Source organism: Capsicum annuum, chromosome 1, assembly GCF_002878395.1.
Source record: "Capsicum annuum cultivar UCD-10X-F1 chromosome 1, UCD10Xv1.1, whole genome shotgun sequence".
In the NCBI taxonomy this organism is placed as follows: domain Eukaryota; kingdom Viridiplantae; phylum Streptophyta; class Magnoliopsida; order Solanales; family Solanaceae; genus Capsicum; species Capsicum annuum.
The window spans coordinates 254,213,469-254,230,356 of NC_061111.1; the positions used below are offsets into that span (position 1 = coordinate 254,213,469).

Genomic DNA, 16,888 nt, shown 5'->3' on the forward strand with positions numbered 1-16,888 from the left:
CAAATTATCAAAATCCAAGAAAAAAAGCATAACACTCTTATATAAAATTTCAAGAAGTAAATATAATTCAAAAGAAAGGAAAATATAAGTCTATAATCTCATTCAATAATGAAATTTTACTTTAATTCTAACACTAGAATAATCAGGGAATTATATGTTAATGAAGAAAATAAAAAAAATATGAGTAATTATATATGGATAATGTAAATCGAATTTAAAAATAAATAAATTAATAGAAATAAAAAAGAAATTAAAATACAAAAATATAAATAAAATATAACCTTATAATTACTCACGTAATTGCACCCAATTTTAAACCCCTAATTGAGAATAAAGATGTGTAATTATATCTAATTTCAATCCGTTTGTGGTTTTCCAAACACATCCTTAAATATTTTTTAGTTTTACCTTTTATTGGAAAGATGTGTATAGTTCAATGATAATATTATCCTAAAAAAACAATAGTTACTTTAGTGGGATATTTATATAAGTTCAATGACAATTTAGGGAATTAACTCAAGTAAGTGTTATCTTAAAAAATCAAAGACAGAAATTACGCGTGATAATATAAAAGTGAAAAAATCGCTAAAATTTTAATAAAGGAAAATGTTCTGTTTCCATCCTGAACTATACACGAAATTGCTGAGACACACTTGAACTTTAGGAGGGTCCTATTATCCCTGGACTAATTAAAAATCATATTTTGGGCAACCTTAGTGCCTACATGACACATCAGTGAATCAACACACTCAAGGTCCACGTATGTGCCACGTAGGCACTGAGGTTGCCAAAAATACGATTTTAATTAGTCCATGCGGGTAATACGACCCTCCTAAAGTTTGGGTTTGTCTCAGCAATTTCGTATATAGTTCAAGGTGGAAACAGAGCATTTTCTCTTTAATAAATATTAAATTCCGAGCTCATAGTTTCAAAAATACAATTAGTTCAGTCTAAGAACCTTAAAATGTTAAAACATATCGAATTCAAAATCCTGAATCCGCTTTTGATCTTTCCCCGAGCTAGCTAGCTCCGTTCACGCCGGTATATCCTGCTAAAAACTCCTCATTTCTTCGCATCGAGCGACGACTTCATTTCATTCTACACATCGTGTGTCTCAGTACGCGCGAATTGTTCCTCTTCCTATTGTTGTTTTTCAGCGAAAACAATGTAGGGATCGCTACGTTGAGTACTAGTTAGGCGCGGAATTTGATCGCGGGTGAGGAGATCGATTGGAGGAAGTACATTGGACTCGATGATGCTCACAATTTTTTCGATTGCTTCTGCGAGGATCTGTATATTCGGAATGCTGCAAAACACATTGTTGCATTACCAATTACTGTCAATGCTGCTTGTAGAGCCACAACTACCTGAAATTCATGCGTTGAACGGAGCATTATTCAGGATTTGAAGTTTATGAGCTCCTACAATGACGTCAAGTTAATAACGAGTACTAAACAATAAGTGGATTCACATAAATATTTATACTATGGGAAAAGGTCATATATATCCTCGAACTATTGAAAATGATACGAAAATATCCTCCGTTGGTTATTTGTACCCTTATCGTATATACCTCCGAACTATTGAAAATGGTATATATATATATACACCCCCTTCAGTTAGACGACGCGTGCCACGTGTCCTCATTCAAAAGAAATTAACGCATTTTTCCTTAGCAATTTATACCCTGGCCTGTCGGGCAAATGTTCTACGCTCGGAGTTGGAAGCGAGTTTCGCCCGGTTCTGCGATCGCATTGGTTTTGGTTCGCCAAGAAATAGGCTTTTGGCGAAACTCGCTTCCACCTTCGACCGTAGAACATTTCGCTGGCAGGTCAGGGAATAAATTGTTAAGGGAAAATGGGTTAATTCTTTTTGAATGAGGACACGCGGCCTACACCGTCTAACTGAAATGTTTGTGTATTCCATTTTCAATAGTTCGGGGGTATATATGTATTCAAAGTTAGACGACAAGGGTACAAATAACCTAAAAGTATATCGAAGGGTATTTACGTACCATTTTCAATACTTTTGGGATATATACTATATACATTGTTTGTGCAAAAGCTACTGAGTTCGTGTGAACGTGAACCTATAACCAACATAATAGATCAACCGTTCTAACGCCAGCCCTCTCTCCCGGAATCCTTTAGATCGTTAACCTCCATAGTAACCTGACGTAGGTTAGAAACTCGTTTAGGATAACACGTTGTAATCGTTTCAATAGTCAGCGGAGTACCCATTGACAACGAGGATTCATATAGCCGATCCCAACTTGTTCGGTTATTGTTGTTGTTAGTCACAGAAGTAATCACAATATCTGAATGAAAGAGGAGTACTGCAAAGGACTTGAGATTTCATTTTTCTAATATGCACAAACTGTCATGTTATATACTCGGCTTAATGCTATCGCGATCGCTATTACAATAGAAGTTCGTGGTTTTGATTCTAGGAAAAGAATTATACATCTACTTACCTCGAGAGACTCCGCATTATAAAAGAAATGCCAAGTGCAGGCACAGAGTGCTCCTCCGAGCAGCGGCACCTATTTCAGAAAGTAGTAAATGAACAGTCACTCATGAGCCAAATGCCAACAAGTAGGCGAAAACGATTGCAGAAGATGCAAAGATGGGGAAAACAGAAATGGAAGATACGCGCTAATTAAATGATCGAAGAGAATTGTGAACTAAGAAATAACCACACCAATTAAATAAAAAGAACATAATTTACGAGCCAACAACTTTGCAAAACAAAGAGAGCTTCGAGAGAATGATTCTGAGTTCTTGTAGAGTGGAACAATGCAGTAACAGACACGAGCTAGATCTTCTAAAGAACAAGACGAGTGTTGGCGCCTAGCTGTGCTGACAGTAACAAGGTAGTTGATGCCTTTCGAAGCACTTTCTATTTCTAGTTAGCGTTGTTTTTTTTTTGATTGCAGCTAGCAAAGAAGATGCAAAGATAGGGAGAAGGGAATACCGAGATAAGTGCAAAATGATCGATGAGAAACATGAAGCGATAACTCACCGTGAACAATCAAACCAAACTGACAACTATAAGTTCTAAATTTCCATCGTTCGCCGCCAACTATAAGAAATACAGTAGCACTGTGATGGGAGCATAACCTCAACAAACTACGTCGCATGTACATGTTTTCTACCAAAGCTCTCTATGAAGCGTTTCGCAGTTGGACAGCAATGTCATTTAAGGTAGGTTACCTTGACTAATACCATCATGTATTTGGGCCAACTTGCGCGCACCTCGACTAATTCCATCGTGTACGTGTTATACCTCCAAATTGCACAAGCACCGGGTAACTTTGTACACCAAGGCTTAGGCAGATGGGAAGAAATGACCAGTATTTGTTGCCTCTGCTAAGATTTGAACCAGACACCGGACTCGCTCTACAGAGTTTACATATGAATACACTCAACCTATATTATTCAAGTTTACGAAACACATACTAAAGGAAGCTTTTGTATTTGAGCTACGCAAAATATTTCAAAGATTGTTCTTTCTGGAGTTTTTGTGAGTTCAACAGATATTGAGAAGAGTGAATATAGCACTATCATCAACCAAACTGAAACTTTCCACACATTGGTAAATGTCAGTTTCAAAAAGTATTTACAGTTCATGTAAGCTCATCGACAGAAAACAGATTCAATATTCCAAATCTAAAGCACGAATTTGAGTAAAAGCATCCGCGCACCAAATTAAATGAACACGAATAAGCAACATTATTACTTACCATAGCCCAAGAGAGTCCCTTCCAAGATTCATATCCTGACTTCTCTCCGTATTGCCAAACGAGAGCCATCGCAGCTACCCTTCGAACAAAGTAAATAATCAGTCATTTCATTCAGCAGAAAAAAAAATACGAACGGATAATATCCTGCGACAAACCGCATTGCACATTACAATACCTCTGCCCAAATTTACACAACACCCTTTCCGTTTTTGGACATCTCACAATGTTTGATTCCATTTCGAGTAAAGCAACTAGTACTCTCCTGAACTATGACCAAATTTGCCACGGCATGGCATATTTTTGTCAACCTTTTTAGCTGACGTGACACCTTTTGTCAACCTTTTTAACTGATGTGGCACCTATGATGTGGGACCCAATTTATGTAATAAAGGTGCCACGATAGCACAAAAGGGTGACAGAAATACGCTAAAGTTGAGTTCAGGAGGGTAATAGAACCCCTGTGAAGTTGGAATGTGTCGTAGAAACTTTGACCATAGTTCGGAGTTTTTGATAATCCAAATTTACGCTTTGTTCTTAAATCCATTACTTTATTATCTTCCTTCACTAGAATTAACGGTGAAAGGGTCAAAAATACCTCTCTACGATACAAATATCTTAATTTTAACTTCCATTACCGTTTGAGATCAATTATACCCTTTCAACAACAACAACATACTCAATGTGGGCCACAGAAGTAGAGAGGTTGCTTCCTATAGACCCCCAGCTCAGAACAATCAATTATACCTTTTCAACGACAGCAACAACAACAACATACGCCGTGTGTTCCCACATAGTGGAGTCTGGGGAGGGTAAAGTGTATGCAGTTCATACCACTACTTCCGTAGAAGTGAAGAAGTAGAGGCTGTTTCCGATAGACCCCCAACTCAGGAAAATCAATTATACCTTTTCGATTAGCAAAATGTCTCATACTTGCCTTCACCCTAATTGAGATCCAACATGTAATTCAGTCATATACAATCATGCTCTCTCTGTTTCAGTTTGCTTGCCTTACTTTACTTTTTCATTTGTTTGAAAAATAATGACCCTTTCTCTTTTTTATTGACTCTTTAGTCTCAACTCTCCACGTGGCATGTTTAAGACCATAACATCAAACGATAATTTTTTATTGACTCTTTAGTCTCAACTCTCCACGTGGCATGTTTAAGACCATAACATTAAACGACAATTCTGATACATCTGACATATCTTTAATTTTAAAATTACAAGATTCAAGAGTCTTTCCTTACTTTCTTAAAAGAGTAAAACATCTAGTACCTCGAACTACCACCAAATTTGCTACGACATACTCCAACTTCACGGGGTTATATTACCCCTGAACTAAATTTTAAGTACAATATTTTTGTCAATCTTTTTAGCTGACGTGACACCTTTTGTAACCTTTTTAGCTGACTTGGAACCTTTGATGTGACTCTCATTTTATATAATAAAAGTGTCACGTCAGCATAAAAGGGTGATAAAAATACGCCGAAGTTGAAGTGTGTCGTAGCAACTTTGGCCATAATTCGGGTGTTATTGGATGCTTATGTCTTCTTAAAACTCTATGTTAAGTCAAAATAAGACAAGGGAGTATAAAAATAGAAATAGAGAAAGTACCATTCAACAACACTTGAAACATGACTAGCCCAAGTGTGCAATGAAAGAGCATTAGAAGGTTCACTAAATTGAATAGAAGAACTCATTACAGCTAACTCACAACCATTTGCAGACTCCACCATTATGGTTGTCAAAGTAAGTCCAGAAAGACCAAAAATTATTGCAGCATTTTTCAGGTTCCGACATAAATTACCGACGATAATGCAAGGTAAGGCTGCGTACAGTAGATCGTTGTGGTCCGGTCCTTCTCCGGGGCTCATGCGTAGCGGGAGTTTTAGAGCATTGAACTGTGTTTTGATAAGTGTTGGAAAATGTGTCTTTTTTCTTGTAGAGTAGATAGAGTTTGGAGGTTTAGGTGATAAGGTGAGTTGGGTTTTGTTTGGTTTTGGTAGAAAGTGAAGTGTTGAGAGGGACAATGAAATTGGAAATGCCATTGTTTGTTGAATTGAGAAAAGTTTACTTGTTTAGATAATAAGAGAAAATGTGTATTTAAATATTTAAAATGCTCTGTTTCCGCTCTGAACTATACACGAAATTGCTGAGATATACTTAAATTTTAGAAGGGTCCTATTACCCCGAACTAAGTAAGATCGTATTTTTTGTAACCTTAGTGCCTACGTGGCACATACATGTGCCTATCACTGAAGGGTCACATGGGCACACGTACGTGCCACATAGGCACTAAGGTTGCAAAAAATATGATTTTAATTAGTTCAGGGGTAATAGAACCTTCCTAAACTTCAGGTGTGTCAGTAATTTCGTGTATAGTTCAGGATGAAAACAAAACATTTTTTCATTTAAATAATATAAACTTGGTCTAAACTGACAACTAAATATTTCAGTTCATCGTTATTGTATCTTGTGAATATTCAACGTGGACGTGAATTGAAATTACACTAAGTATGTTGTTGTCGTTGTTTAAAATAGGCATAATACTTGAGCTCAGCTGGCAACTAAGCACTTAATTTTGAGAATGCATGTCTAGACGCTTTAACTTGGTCTAAACCGACAACTAAACACTCCAGCTCGTCATTGCTGTATCTCGTGAGCACCTGACGTAAACGTGACACATAAATTTTGAGAGTATCTGAATGATCATTTTGTAAATTTGGGTGCTCAACTAACATAGCGGACATGATTTGAGGTGTCTAGGTGTAAAACTTTTAAAGTTGAAGCGCTTATTTATCAGTCGAGGTCAAGTTTAAGTGCCTATTTATGTATTATGCCTTTAACCTATATATAAAATTGTGAGCAAATTTATTTAAAAACTTGAATTATGACATCTTTCAAAGCACCTAAACATACAATAAAGTATTTCTATTAGACATTTTCAATTAAAATTCCACGAAAATTTTTGTGCGTGTTTATAAGCGTCCATTACAAAGATAAGTCAATCGCGTTAAATACGTTTCTTTCTTTAATTATACACATCAACATTAATCGAAAGACTAATACCAAATGCTTTTGCAATAATATTTTCCGCTTACTTATCAAACACCAATAAATAAATAAAAAACACACTTATTCCCCTAAAATTTTCATTCAAACCAAAAATACCATATGTGGAAAAACAATTATGAGTAACAAATTCACTTTTATTATCCAAAATTACACATGGAATGATTAAAAAATTACTTTTATTAGTATAATAATTAATTAATCATTCCATTAAAGTTTCTTTCTTCTTAGTCCATAGCATCACTAGTGAGAAGCCCATTAATGACATAATCACAACCTGCAAAAAGGTAAATAAACAAATGATAAAAGTGATTAAAAGTTCAAAGAGTAAAGCATCTAGTACCCTGAACTATGACCAAATTTGCCACGACACTAAATTTTAGCGTATTTTTGTCAACCTTTTTAGCTGTCGTGACACCTTTTATTACTCTTTTTAGCTGATGTGGCTCCTTTGACATGACCCTCATTTTATGTAATAAAGGTGCCACGCGAGCACAAAAGGGTGACAAAAATACGCTAAAATTGAGTTCAGGAGGAAATAGAACTACTGTAAAGTTGGAGTGTGTCGTAGCAACTTTGGTCATAATTCGAGGATGTACTGGATGTTTTATCTCAACGTTTAAAACATACAAGATTTTAAAGAAGAAAGAGAAAGAAAAAGAAAATAGAACCAACAAATGAGTAGGATGAAAGAACGGAATCTTAACAGCTCAATTGGTTGACTAACAGAACTTTTATCTTATCGGTGAGGGTTCGATTCCCCACATCGCCCTTAAACTATATGGATAGAACACGTTTGCCTTTTCCGTATGAATTTTTTGAATTTTTTTAAAGATTCCGGTAGCTAGAAGGGAAAACATGCCGCCTTTTGGTAAAGGCGGGGGGCAAAAAGGCAGTCAAACTATTAACGGAGGGTAAAGGTGTCCCTCAGCGAAAAGTACATGGCCCATATTGACCCTTTTTCGTTAAATCTAACAATTTAACTTATATACACTGCAATGTAAAGAACTTTTAACGAAGAAAGAGAAAGAAAATAGAACGAAAAAATGAGTAGGATGAAAGAACGGAATCTGAACAACTCAGTTGATTGACTACCAGAACTTTTATGTTATTAGTGAAGGTTCGATTCCCCACCTTGTAGTCACCGGCCCCCAAAACGACCAAAATCGCCCTTAAACTATATGGATAGAACACGTTTGCCCTTTTCCATATGAATTTTTTTAAAGATTCCGGTAGCTAGAAGAGAAAAAATGCCACCTTTTGGTGAAGGCCAGGGGCAAAACGCAGCCAAACTATTAACGGAGGGCAAAGGTGTCCCTCAGCGGAAAGTACATGGGCGATATTGGCCCTTTTTCGTTAAATCTAAGAATTTAACTTATATACACTACAGTGTAAAGAAATTTTACATCGTCAGTGTATTAATAAACGAAACTATTACCAAATCGATAGGGAAAGGAAGTTCGTATGATTAATAGATGACTTACCGATATAGCTGGAGGGACGCCAACGAGAGGATCTTGGAAAAACTTATTTGCAAGAGCAAGGGCCAATAGACTGCTTTGCATGCCTGCAAAAACGATATAGAAATGACAGCGTCAATCAATTTTCGATAATATATCCATCCCATGCACGGCGGTAATAATATGCAGTCTCCAAACCTGTTTCATATGACAGCGTTCTTTGTAGAGCTTTGACATCTGGTGCGTTGTGGAAGGCTAGGCCGGAAAGTACATAGCCCGAGATGAACGCTGACAAATGAAATGCAATCACAAGGAACAAAACAGACATCCCGGAAGGGGACAGGAGGGAATCTATGTTAATAGCGAGTGGAGCTCCTACACACAGAGCAGTCACGAAAACTGATAAGGGAGGCAACAACGGACGAATAGCGTTGCAAATCTGCGGGAAGAATCTGTCGAAGCAAAACCAAAAGTTATAAGAATGAAGTTTGGGTCGTTGATGGATACGTGTTACTCAAAACCTAAGTTGCTCGGACTCTCCAAAAATGTTGTCGCGCTCGTGTCGGATCCTACAGAAATACACTATTTTTGGAGGACCCGACACGCATCCATCGATATTTTTGAAGAGTCCGAGCAACATAGCTCATAACCATCAGTACCTATTCAGAAGCAGTCCACCAGCAACAGGTGCAACAACGATCTGGAGTATGTTGGAAATCATTCCCTTGACATCCACAGGCAACTTTTTCCCAATAAGCAATAACGTTAAAGTCGGGGTGATAAAAGCGGCAGTAGCTGTAGATAACGCTGTCATCACTATACTAAGAGGGGCCATTTGTGGATCGGTTAGAAAAGTAGCATAGTTCGACAGCTGTGCTCCGCTAACACAAGACGTCAACATAATCCCTGCAGCTGATACACAGCTCAACGAACTTTAGTCAGCGTACTATTATGTTTCCTTATAACGCAATCAGAGATTTTACCTAAGGAGGTTGGAAGACCAAATACGGTCATTGCAACCGTGCCGAAAAGATACCCGAGTATTGGCTTCACAGCAAATTGACCGATATAACCAGCAAAAATGGCAGCAGGTTTCTTGAAAGCTTCAAGAAAGTCCTTTTCATTTGAGTTGACTCCAACAGCAAACATTAAAAATCCTAACGCAGGGGCATAGTACCTAGAAATGGTAAACGTCCCGGTAAACGATGAAGTGAAGAACTAAGCAATTTGAACTTTTTGGTGTGCACTTTGCAACTATTTGTCTCATAATATATGTTGTTCAGACTCTTCAAAAATGTCGCCAGGTGCGTATCGGATTCTCCAAAAGTAGTGTATTTTTGAAGTATCCGACACGGATGCGGTATCGAAAAAGAAAGAGTCCGTGCAACTTAGCAGTCATAATACCTTTCTCTAACTTTCCTAGATAGACAATGTTAGACTAAATCAGTGGAAATATTGAATGACGGACTTTTGCCAACATCCAACTCTATACCTCCGTGCTTTCCTCGAGGTGATAAATTGGTAGTAATTAGATATATTTATGGTTAAGTTTCGACATGATTCCCATGTAAGATGGAATTACTCTAACCTCTAGCACGGGTCTCTACCTCATCTCCAGTTTCAACTAATAACAATCGGTCAGATATAGAAGTCTCAGTATACATTTATAAGGATAACGTAAAATAATATGATCAAGCCAAGAGACTTTGATCAATATTTAGATTGTGGGTCAAGAACCATGAGGTTTCAGGTTCAATTCCAAGCGAAGACAAAAACACTAGGTATTTTTTCTCATCCGTTCCAGACTTGGTGGACAGAGTTACCTCGTATCTGTGCAGGAAAGAGGTAGCACACACACGTCGAATTAGTCGAGGTGCGTGCAAGCTATCCCAGACACGGCAATTATCAAAAAATAAAAAAAAGATTGTTCTATGAGTTATCATTAACCAAGTCCTCTAGAATGCGATTCACGTTTTGTGCAGGCAACTTTTTATATGTTTCTTCTCAGAATGAGCTGTTGGTACTAGTATACACGAACATTATTAGTAGAACTTGAGCACTATACAACAACAAAAACAACAACAACAAACCCAGTGTATTCCCACATAGTGGGGTCTGGGGAGGGTAAGATGTACGCAGTCCATACCACTACCTCCGGAGAAGTAGAAAGGCTGTTTCCGATAGACCCCCGGCTCAAGACAAGTAATAATAAACAAATCCGTAATAAGCATGGAACAAGATGACATAACATAAATACGACACCCACAAGGAATAGTAAACAAAGAATAGTAAACAAATTCGTAATAAAGCATGAAACAAGATGGCATAACAAGAATAATACACCCACCAAGTAATACCCTACACTAACAACCCAAACTGGCACTAGCCTTCTATCCTAATTCGCATCCTCCAGATCTTCCTTTCTAGGGTCATGTCCTCAGTAAGCTGTAACTGTTCCATGTCCCGCCTAATCACCACTCTCCAGTATTTCTTCGGCCTACCCCTACTCTGCCTGAAACCATCCAACGCTAGCCTCTCACACCTACGAACCGGGGCATCCGTGGTCCTCCTCATCACGTGTCTGAACCACCTCAATTCGACACCAGAAAACATAAACAGAACTGATTGTCAGAATAACATACGCCTCCACTCCAATAAATAGGAGCAACTATATTTTATGCCTAAACGACCCACCTCCATGCCGTTAATATCCAATCAAAGCAAGCTTCATCCTAGTCAAACCAAGTCCAATGTCATCAACTATTAATTGTCATGGGCCGAGCAGTTCATAACCAAACTTCGAATGCATATAAACAACAGTCTGAACAAGATATGTCATCCAGACTTCAACAACAGATCATGTCATTATGCTCTTGTTTTCTTTTAATAAATATAAATGCACTAACTTTATGCAGTAACCAATGTTAGTTAATACGTTAAACAGGAAAAAGAATTGCATGTCAATTGAATTCTTTGTCTAACAGACAACAGTATCGATTAACAAGATCAAAATTTAGAAACAAGCATCCCATAGTTACGTTATCCTACGAGTTCCCGATAGAGTTACCAAACCCATTGCAAAACTTTACTGCAAGATGAAAAAGTAAGATATCATGAGAGACCTGTGGGATAGGTAAGTTGCTCGGACTCTCCAAGAAAGTTGACGCACCCGTGTCGGATCCTTCAAAAACATACTATTTTTGGAGGGTCCGACACGCATCCAAGAGTCCGAGCAACATAGCGGGATAGAACAAAACCATTGATAAAAGGCCATGATGGAATGATAGACAAACCTGTTGGTAAACCAAGTAAATGAAGGTGGATAGATAAGCGCCAAAATTGTGCTCGCGAGAACCACATGAGGAATAAAAGAGTTTGCTCCCTTCAAAATTGTCAAAACGGCGTTCTCTTTTTGTTTCAGATTCTGATATATCAAAACGTCTATTGTTAAAAAAAAAACAATTTTAATGCAAACACTTGATACAAAAGATAGTCAAATTCCACAAGTCAGAGGTCAGCTTCGGAACATACAAGAAAACAATGTGACTCTTTTCCTTTTCTAAAATATCGAGAGATGCAGATTTAGGTTTAAGATTAAAGATATGAGCTAATCAACCTCTTTGCTTCATAATTTCAAGTGAAAGAAACATTAGAAACGTGCTGAAACCATAGAAACATTTACCTTCACATAGAAATGTCTTCGATTAGTATAACAGTCAGTATATCAGCTTGAAGTGCAAACTGAAATTGCAAAAGCAACCAAAAAATTGCTTCGTATATTAACTGTTTCTCATATTTGGAACTTTATCCACATAAATAGAGAATTTCTTTTTTCATTTCTTTAAAACGGTGATGTCTGGGCAGGCTTGCCCACACCTAGACTATTCCACTTAGTACTTGTTATCTCTCACCCTATCCCCGGAACCGCGGGTAGCACACCAATTTGGCCCAAAAACGGCCTGTTCGTGCCGTTTCGCCAGTTTAACCACCCAAACGGCCCCACCGACTCCACCGGCCCACACTCCCCCGCTCCTCAGCCTGCATGGGATCCTGGTCGATTTTCAGCCCAAAACACGCTCGGGCCCTGGGCCCACCCCTGGAGCCGTGGGCTGCTTGGACTCTTCGAAAATGTCAACGGGTGCATGTCAGATTCACTAAAGTTAGTGTATTTTTGGAGAATCTGACACGGGTGCGGCATTGAAAGTGAATAGTCCGCGCAACTTAGGACTATAGCACACCGATTTGGCCTGAAAACGGCCCGTTCGCACCATTTTGCTTGTTTGACCCCCCAAATGGCCCCGACGACTCCACCAGCCCACACTCCCCCGCTTGCACAGGTATCAGGTAACTCCTGTCGGCTAAGGCTTAGATAAACGGAAAGAAATCACATACGATATTTGTCTCTGTTAGCATTTAAACCGTGGTTTCTCATGATTTTCTTCTCATTTTATGGTCCACTAGACTACACCCTTAGATGCTAGAGAATTTTCCATATCAAACACGTAATTTATGAATGATGGCACTGATAGCCCTATCCTGTCAAAGAAACGGTTGTTGCCAATAAATTACAAGTCTCTTGTTGCTCGATTCCATATACAAATACAAGTCAAAGTTATAAACATACAATTGAACTTTGAGTAGAGAGCTCAGTAAGTTAATATGGAAAACCTCAAGTGATTCAGAGTCACTAGGCCCAAACGGATCCGAGAATGTTTCTGAGATACATCTACGAACCAACGGTCCTGAATTACCACCTATACAAAAAAGATCACATTCATGAGCTAAAAAAAGTAAATTATCAACTAAACTTTGAGAAGCAAAAAGATTCAAACTTCGAGCAAATAGATTACAACTGGTTTAAAAAATACTTACTTAGCGATGTGGACTGCATAGCTGAATGAAACCCCACCAATCGTACCCCTTCAAGAACCCAAATACAAATTGGACTAATTCATTAAAAGGGACAGTAGAAACACACTTGATACTGAAAAAAAAAAAAAAAATCACAAAATCTGAGAACTTCACTGAGATACATATACTAAACAATAGTCTAGAATTACCACCTAATGCAAAATACTCATGTGCAAAAAGTACATTATCAATTAAACTTGAGCTGCAAATAAAATCTCAAGTTTGGAAAAATAGAAAACAACAGAATTAAAAAGAAACACCTTACTGGTAATGTGCAAGGGGAGACCTATGTGCAAATTTGTGGTGCTCCGGCACCCGTTAAACCCTACGTAGATTAGGTATAATTATATAAGAAATGTATAAGAATTGGTATAGGATGGAAAAAAAGCACTCTTGAGACCAATAAGATAGCTAGGTGCTTTGATTTCAAGGCGGAACCTTAAAGTTTTGGGTGTCAATATGTGTGTTCGAACCTCCCGGACAACCACCGCCCCAAAATCTTGGGTCCGCCTTTGGTAATGTGGATTGTGGATTGTATAGTTAGAGAAGCCCCCACCTACCGTACCCCTTCAAGAATCAAGAACCCAAGTACAAGTAGGACTAATTCATCAAAAGGGACCGTAGAAATACACTTGATATTGGAAAAAAAACACAAAAAACCTCCTTTTTTTGCTTACACTTATAAGTAAAGAGTACATTATCAACTGAAAATCTTAGTACCTCAGTTGGTTGGTTACCAGAACTTTCACCTTGTTGGTGAGGTGTAAGGTTTCAATCCCACCTCGTAATCCCTTGCCCCATTTCCCCTTGACCTACCCTCAATTTTTTATTTTAAAAAAGAGTACATAATCAACTATACTTTGAGAAGCAAAAAGATTCAAACTCTGAGCAAACTAGATTACAATTGAGTTAATAAAAAAGCATTGTGCGGACTCTTCACTTTTGATGCTGCACTGTGTCGGATTCTCCAAAAATACACTTCTAGAGAATCCGACATGCACCCGTTGACATTTTGGAAGAGTCTGAGCAACATAGCCTTCAAGAACCCCAAGTACAAGTTATACTAATTCATAAAAAAGGGGCAGTAGAATACACTTGATACTGATTACTGACAAAAAAATCACAAACTTTATTCTTCTTTCATCAATTGTAACCCTTCAAGAACTCCAAATTAGACTAAAATATCAAAACAGGCAGCATAAATATACTTGAATATTGAAAAAAAAATAAAAATCATAAAAATCTCTCCTTTTATTTTTTCTTTTTGTACTAATAAGTAAAGAGCACATTACCAAATGCATTTGAGAAGCAAAAAGATTCAAACTTTGAGCAAAATAGATTACAATTAAGTTAATAAAAACAGCATCAAGAAAGCAAGTACAAGTTTAACTAATAATTCACTAAAAGCGGCGGTAGAAATACACTTGATACTGAAACAAAATCACAAAAACTCTTTTACTTTCATCAATCATACACCTTCAAGAACGTAAGTACAGTTGGATTAATTCACCAAAAACGAGCGGGCAGTAAAAATACACTTGATACAGAAAAAAGAATCAAAAATTTCCTTTTCTTTCATCAATCATACCCCTTCAAAAACAACCTAAGTACAGTTCGACTGTTGAGAAGCATAAAGATTCAAACTTTAAGCAAAATAGAATAAATTGACGTAAAAAGAATAACGGGGAAGTTACACATTTGACTGCTCGGCCAAAAATAGTTGCATCAACTAGAATATACATGCTATATACAAATATTATGAAAATCACAAAAAATCCGCAGTTTCTAGTATTTCGCTCATTTTTCTTAAAAAAAGTCTCGGCCTGCCCCTCCAAACCAACACGATCCATTTAATAGGCCGTCGCAAGCCCACCCAAAAATTTTGCCCAAAACCCATTCGGTCGCCCACTTCCCCCATCAATCTATAGGATAACACACACGGAAAATTGCAAAAAGTTCTCAGTTTTTAGTATTTCATACATTTGCTGCTTATTTTTGTTTTTGGGCTGGCAGCTATTTATGTCAATTTCCCCAAAACAATAATACCTACGTAGCAATACAACAACAACAACATATACAGTATCTTCCCACAAAGTGGGGCGAGGGTAAGCATACGTTGTCCATACCACTACCTCAAAGGTGAGATATAGAGGTTGTTTCCGATAGACCTCCGTCCAGGGGGCAGAGCCACCTTTCATCCAGGGGTTCATCCGAACCCTCTTCAACGGAAAATTATACTACTTTTACATGGCTAAAAATATTTTTTATGTATATATAGTAGATATTAAACCCCCTTTGGCTAGTTCGTATGTCTACTTCTGAACCCCTCAATAAAAATCTTGGCTCCGCCACTGCCTCGGCTCAAGACAAACTATCAAAAGGAGCAAGAGAAATACACTAGACATTGAAAAAAAAATCACAAAATCTCTTCTTCTTTCATCAATCAAACCCCATCAAAAACCCAAATTGGACTAAACTATCAAAAGGGGTATCAAATATACTAAATTAAAAACACAATTGTACTCAATCAAGAACTCCAAATCAGACTAAAACAATTTAAAGGATAAGTATAAATACAATTGAACATTGAAAATCACTCAAATCGGAAACAAACTCCGACAGAAATGCAAGGTAAGCCTGCATACAATACACCCTTGTGGTGGGGCCCTTCCCCGAACCCTATGCATATCGGGAGGTTTAGTGCACCAAGCTGTTCTTTTTCTTACTTATTCCCTACTTTCTTACAATTGAATATTGAAAATCACTCAAATCGGAAACAGTCTCTAACAGAAATGCAAGTCTCACTGCGTACAATACACTCATGTGGTGTGCCCTTCCCTGAACCCTGCGAATAGGGAAATTTAGTGCACTGAGCTGCCTTTTTATTACTTATTCCCTACTTTCTTCCTTTTTAGCAATTATATAATTCTAATTTTTCACAGAACATGTTTAAAACTACTTAGAAATATCACCAATTTTTATTCATAATTTTATTATTTACTTTTTAAAACTTCGTAAAGTCAAAATAGGCCAAACAAATTGAAACAGACAGAGTATATAACAAACAAACCTGAATAATTGAAGCATTTCTTGGAAAAATAGACAACTGGGTATTTGTGAAGTGAAGGAAAATCAACAATCTTGAAGCTTTGATGACACTGAAATTGCTGCTGAAAAACAAGAAGTTTACCACTTAGACTCATTCTTTTTTTTTTTTTTTCACAGTTTTCGGTTTTTAGAGAAACTATAAAGGAGATTTGTGCTTTGAATACTATTATTATAATTTTTTTTTCCTTCTGCTAATTAAATAAGGAAAAATGTTCTGTTTCCAGCTGAACTATATATGAAATTGTTGAAATACATTCAAATTTTAGGAGGGGTCTATTACCCTGTATTAATTAAAACTGTATTTTTAACAACCTTATATATGTGTTTCTATGTGGACCTTCAGTGTATTAATTACTAATGTACCGCGTATGTGCCACGTAAACACTAAGGTTGTCGACAATATGATTTTAATTAGATCAGGGGAATAGAACTTTCCTAAAGTTCGGATGTATTTCAACAATTACGTGTATAGTTTAGGATGAAAACAGAGAATTTTCTCAATTAAATAATGAAAATATAAAATAAATATACATTTTAACTTACCATATTTATGCAAAGCCTTGTCCTTATAAAATAATTTCAAAAACTCCTAATT

General features: G+C 37.2%; 2 protein-coding genes across 7 annotated transcripts; both read right to left on the minus strand.

The window, feature by feature from the left end:
* Positions 1-582: 582 nt before the first annotated feature.
* LOC107851437 lies at positions 583-5,826 on the minus strand. Of its 3 annotated transcripts, none has more exons than XM_047402315.1 (4): positions 5,357-5,822; positions 3,743-3,821; positions 2,474-2,542; positions 583-1,367 (listed from the first exon to the last, which is right to left on the minus strand). In XM_047402315.1, the coding sequence occupies exons 1-4, from the start codon at positions 5,788-5,790 to the stop codon at positions 1,260-1,262; spliced, it is 690 nt and encodes a 229-aa protein (XP_047258271.1). In that variant the 5' UTR covers positions 5,791-5,822; the 3' UTR covers positions 583-1,259. The 3 variants fall into 3 exon arrangements, with proteins under 3 accessions (XP_047258271.1, XP_047258274.1, XP_047258265.1); XM_047402318.1 differs by having other exon boundaries at positions 845-1,421; positions 5,357-5,826; XM_047402309.1 differs by having other exon boundaries at positions 845-1,306; positions 5,357-5,825.
* A 1,035-nt stretch (positions 5,827-6,861) lies between these two features.
* LOC107851424 (probable sodium/metabolite cotransporter BASS5, chloroplastic) lies at positions 6,862-16,542 on the minus strand. 4 transcript variants are annotated; one of them, XM_016696429.2, is made up of 10 exons: positions 16,256-16,465; positions 13,451-13,510; positions 13,147-13,194; positions 12,943-13,028; positions 11,568-11,698; positions 9,258-9,451; positions 8,934-9,186; positions 8,473-8,726; positions 8,299-8,381; positions 6,862-7,091 (listed from the first exon to the last, which is right to left on the minus strand). In XM_016696429.2, the coding sequence occupies exons 1-10, from the start codon at positions 16,386-16,388 to the stop codon at positions 7,017-7,019; spliced, it is 1,317 nt and encodes a 438-aa protein (XP_016551915.2). In that variant the 5' UTR covers positions 16,389-16,465; the 3' UTR covers positions 6,862-7,016. The 4 variants fall into 4 exon arrangements, with proteins under 4 accessions (XP_016551915.2, XP_016551921.2, XP_047258261.1 ...); XM_016696435.2 differs by lacking the exon at positions 13,451-13,510 and having other exon boundaries at positions 16,256-16,542; XM_047402305.1 differs by lacking the exon at positions 13,451-13,510 and having other exon boundaries at positions 13,147-13,258; positions 16,256-16,394.
* Between the last annotated feature and the right edge of the window lie 346 nt (positions 16,543-16,888).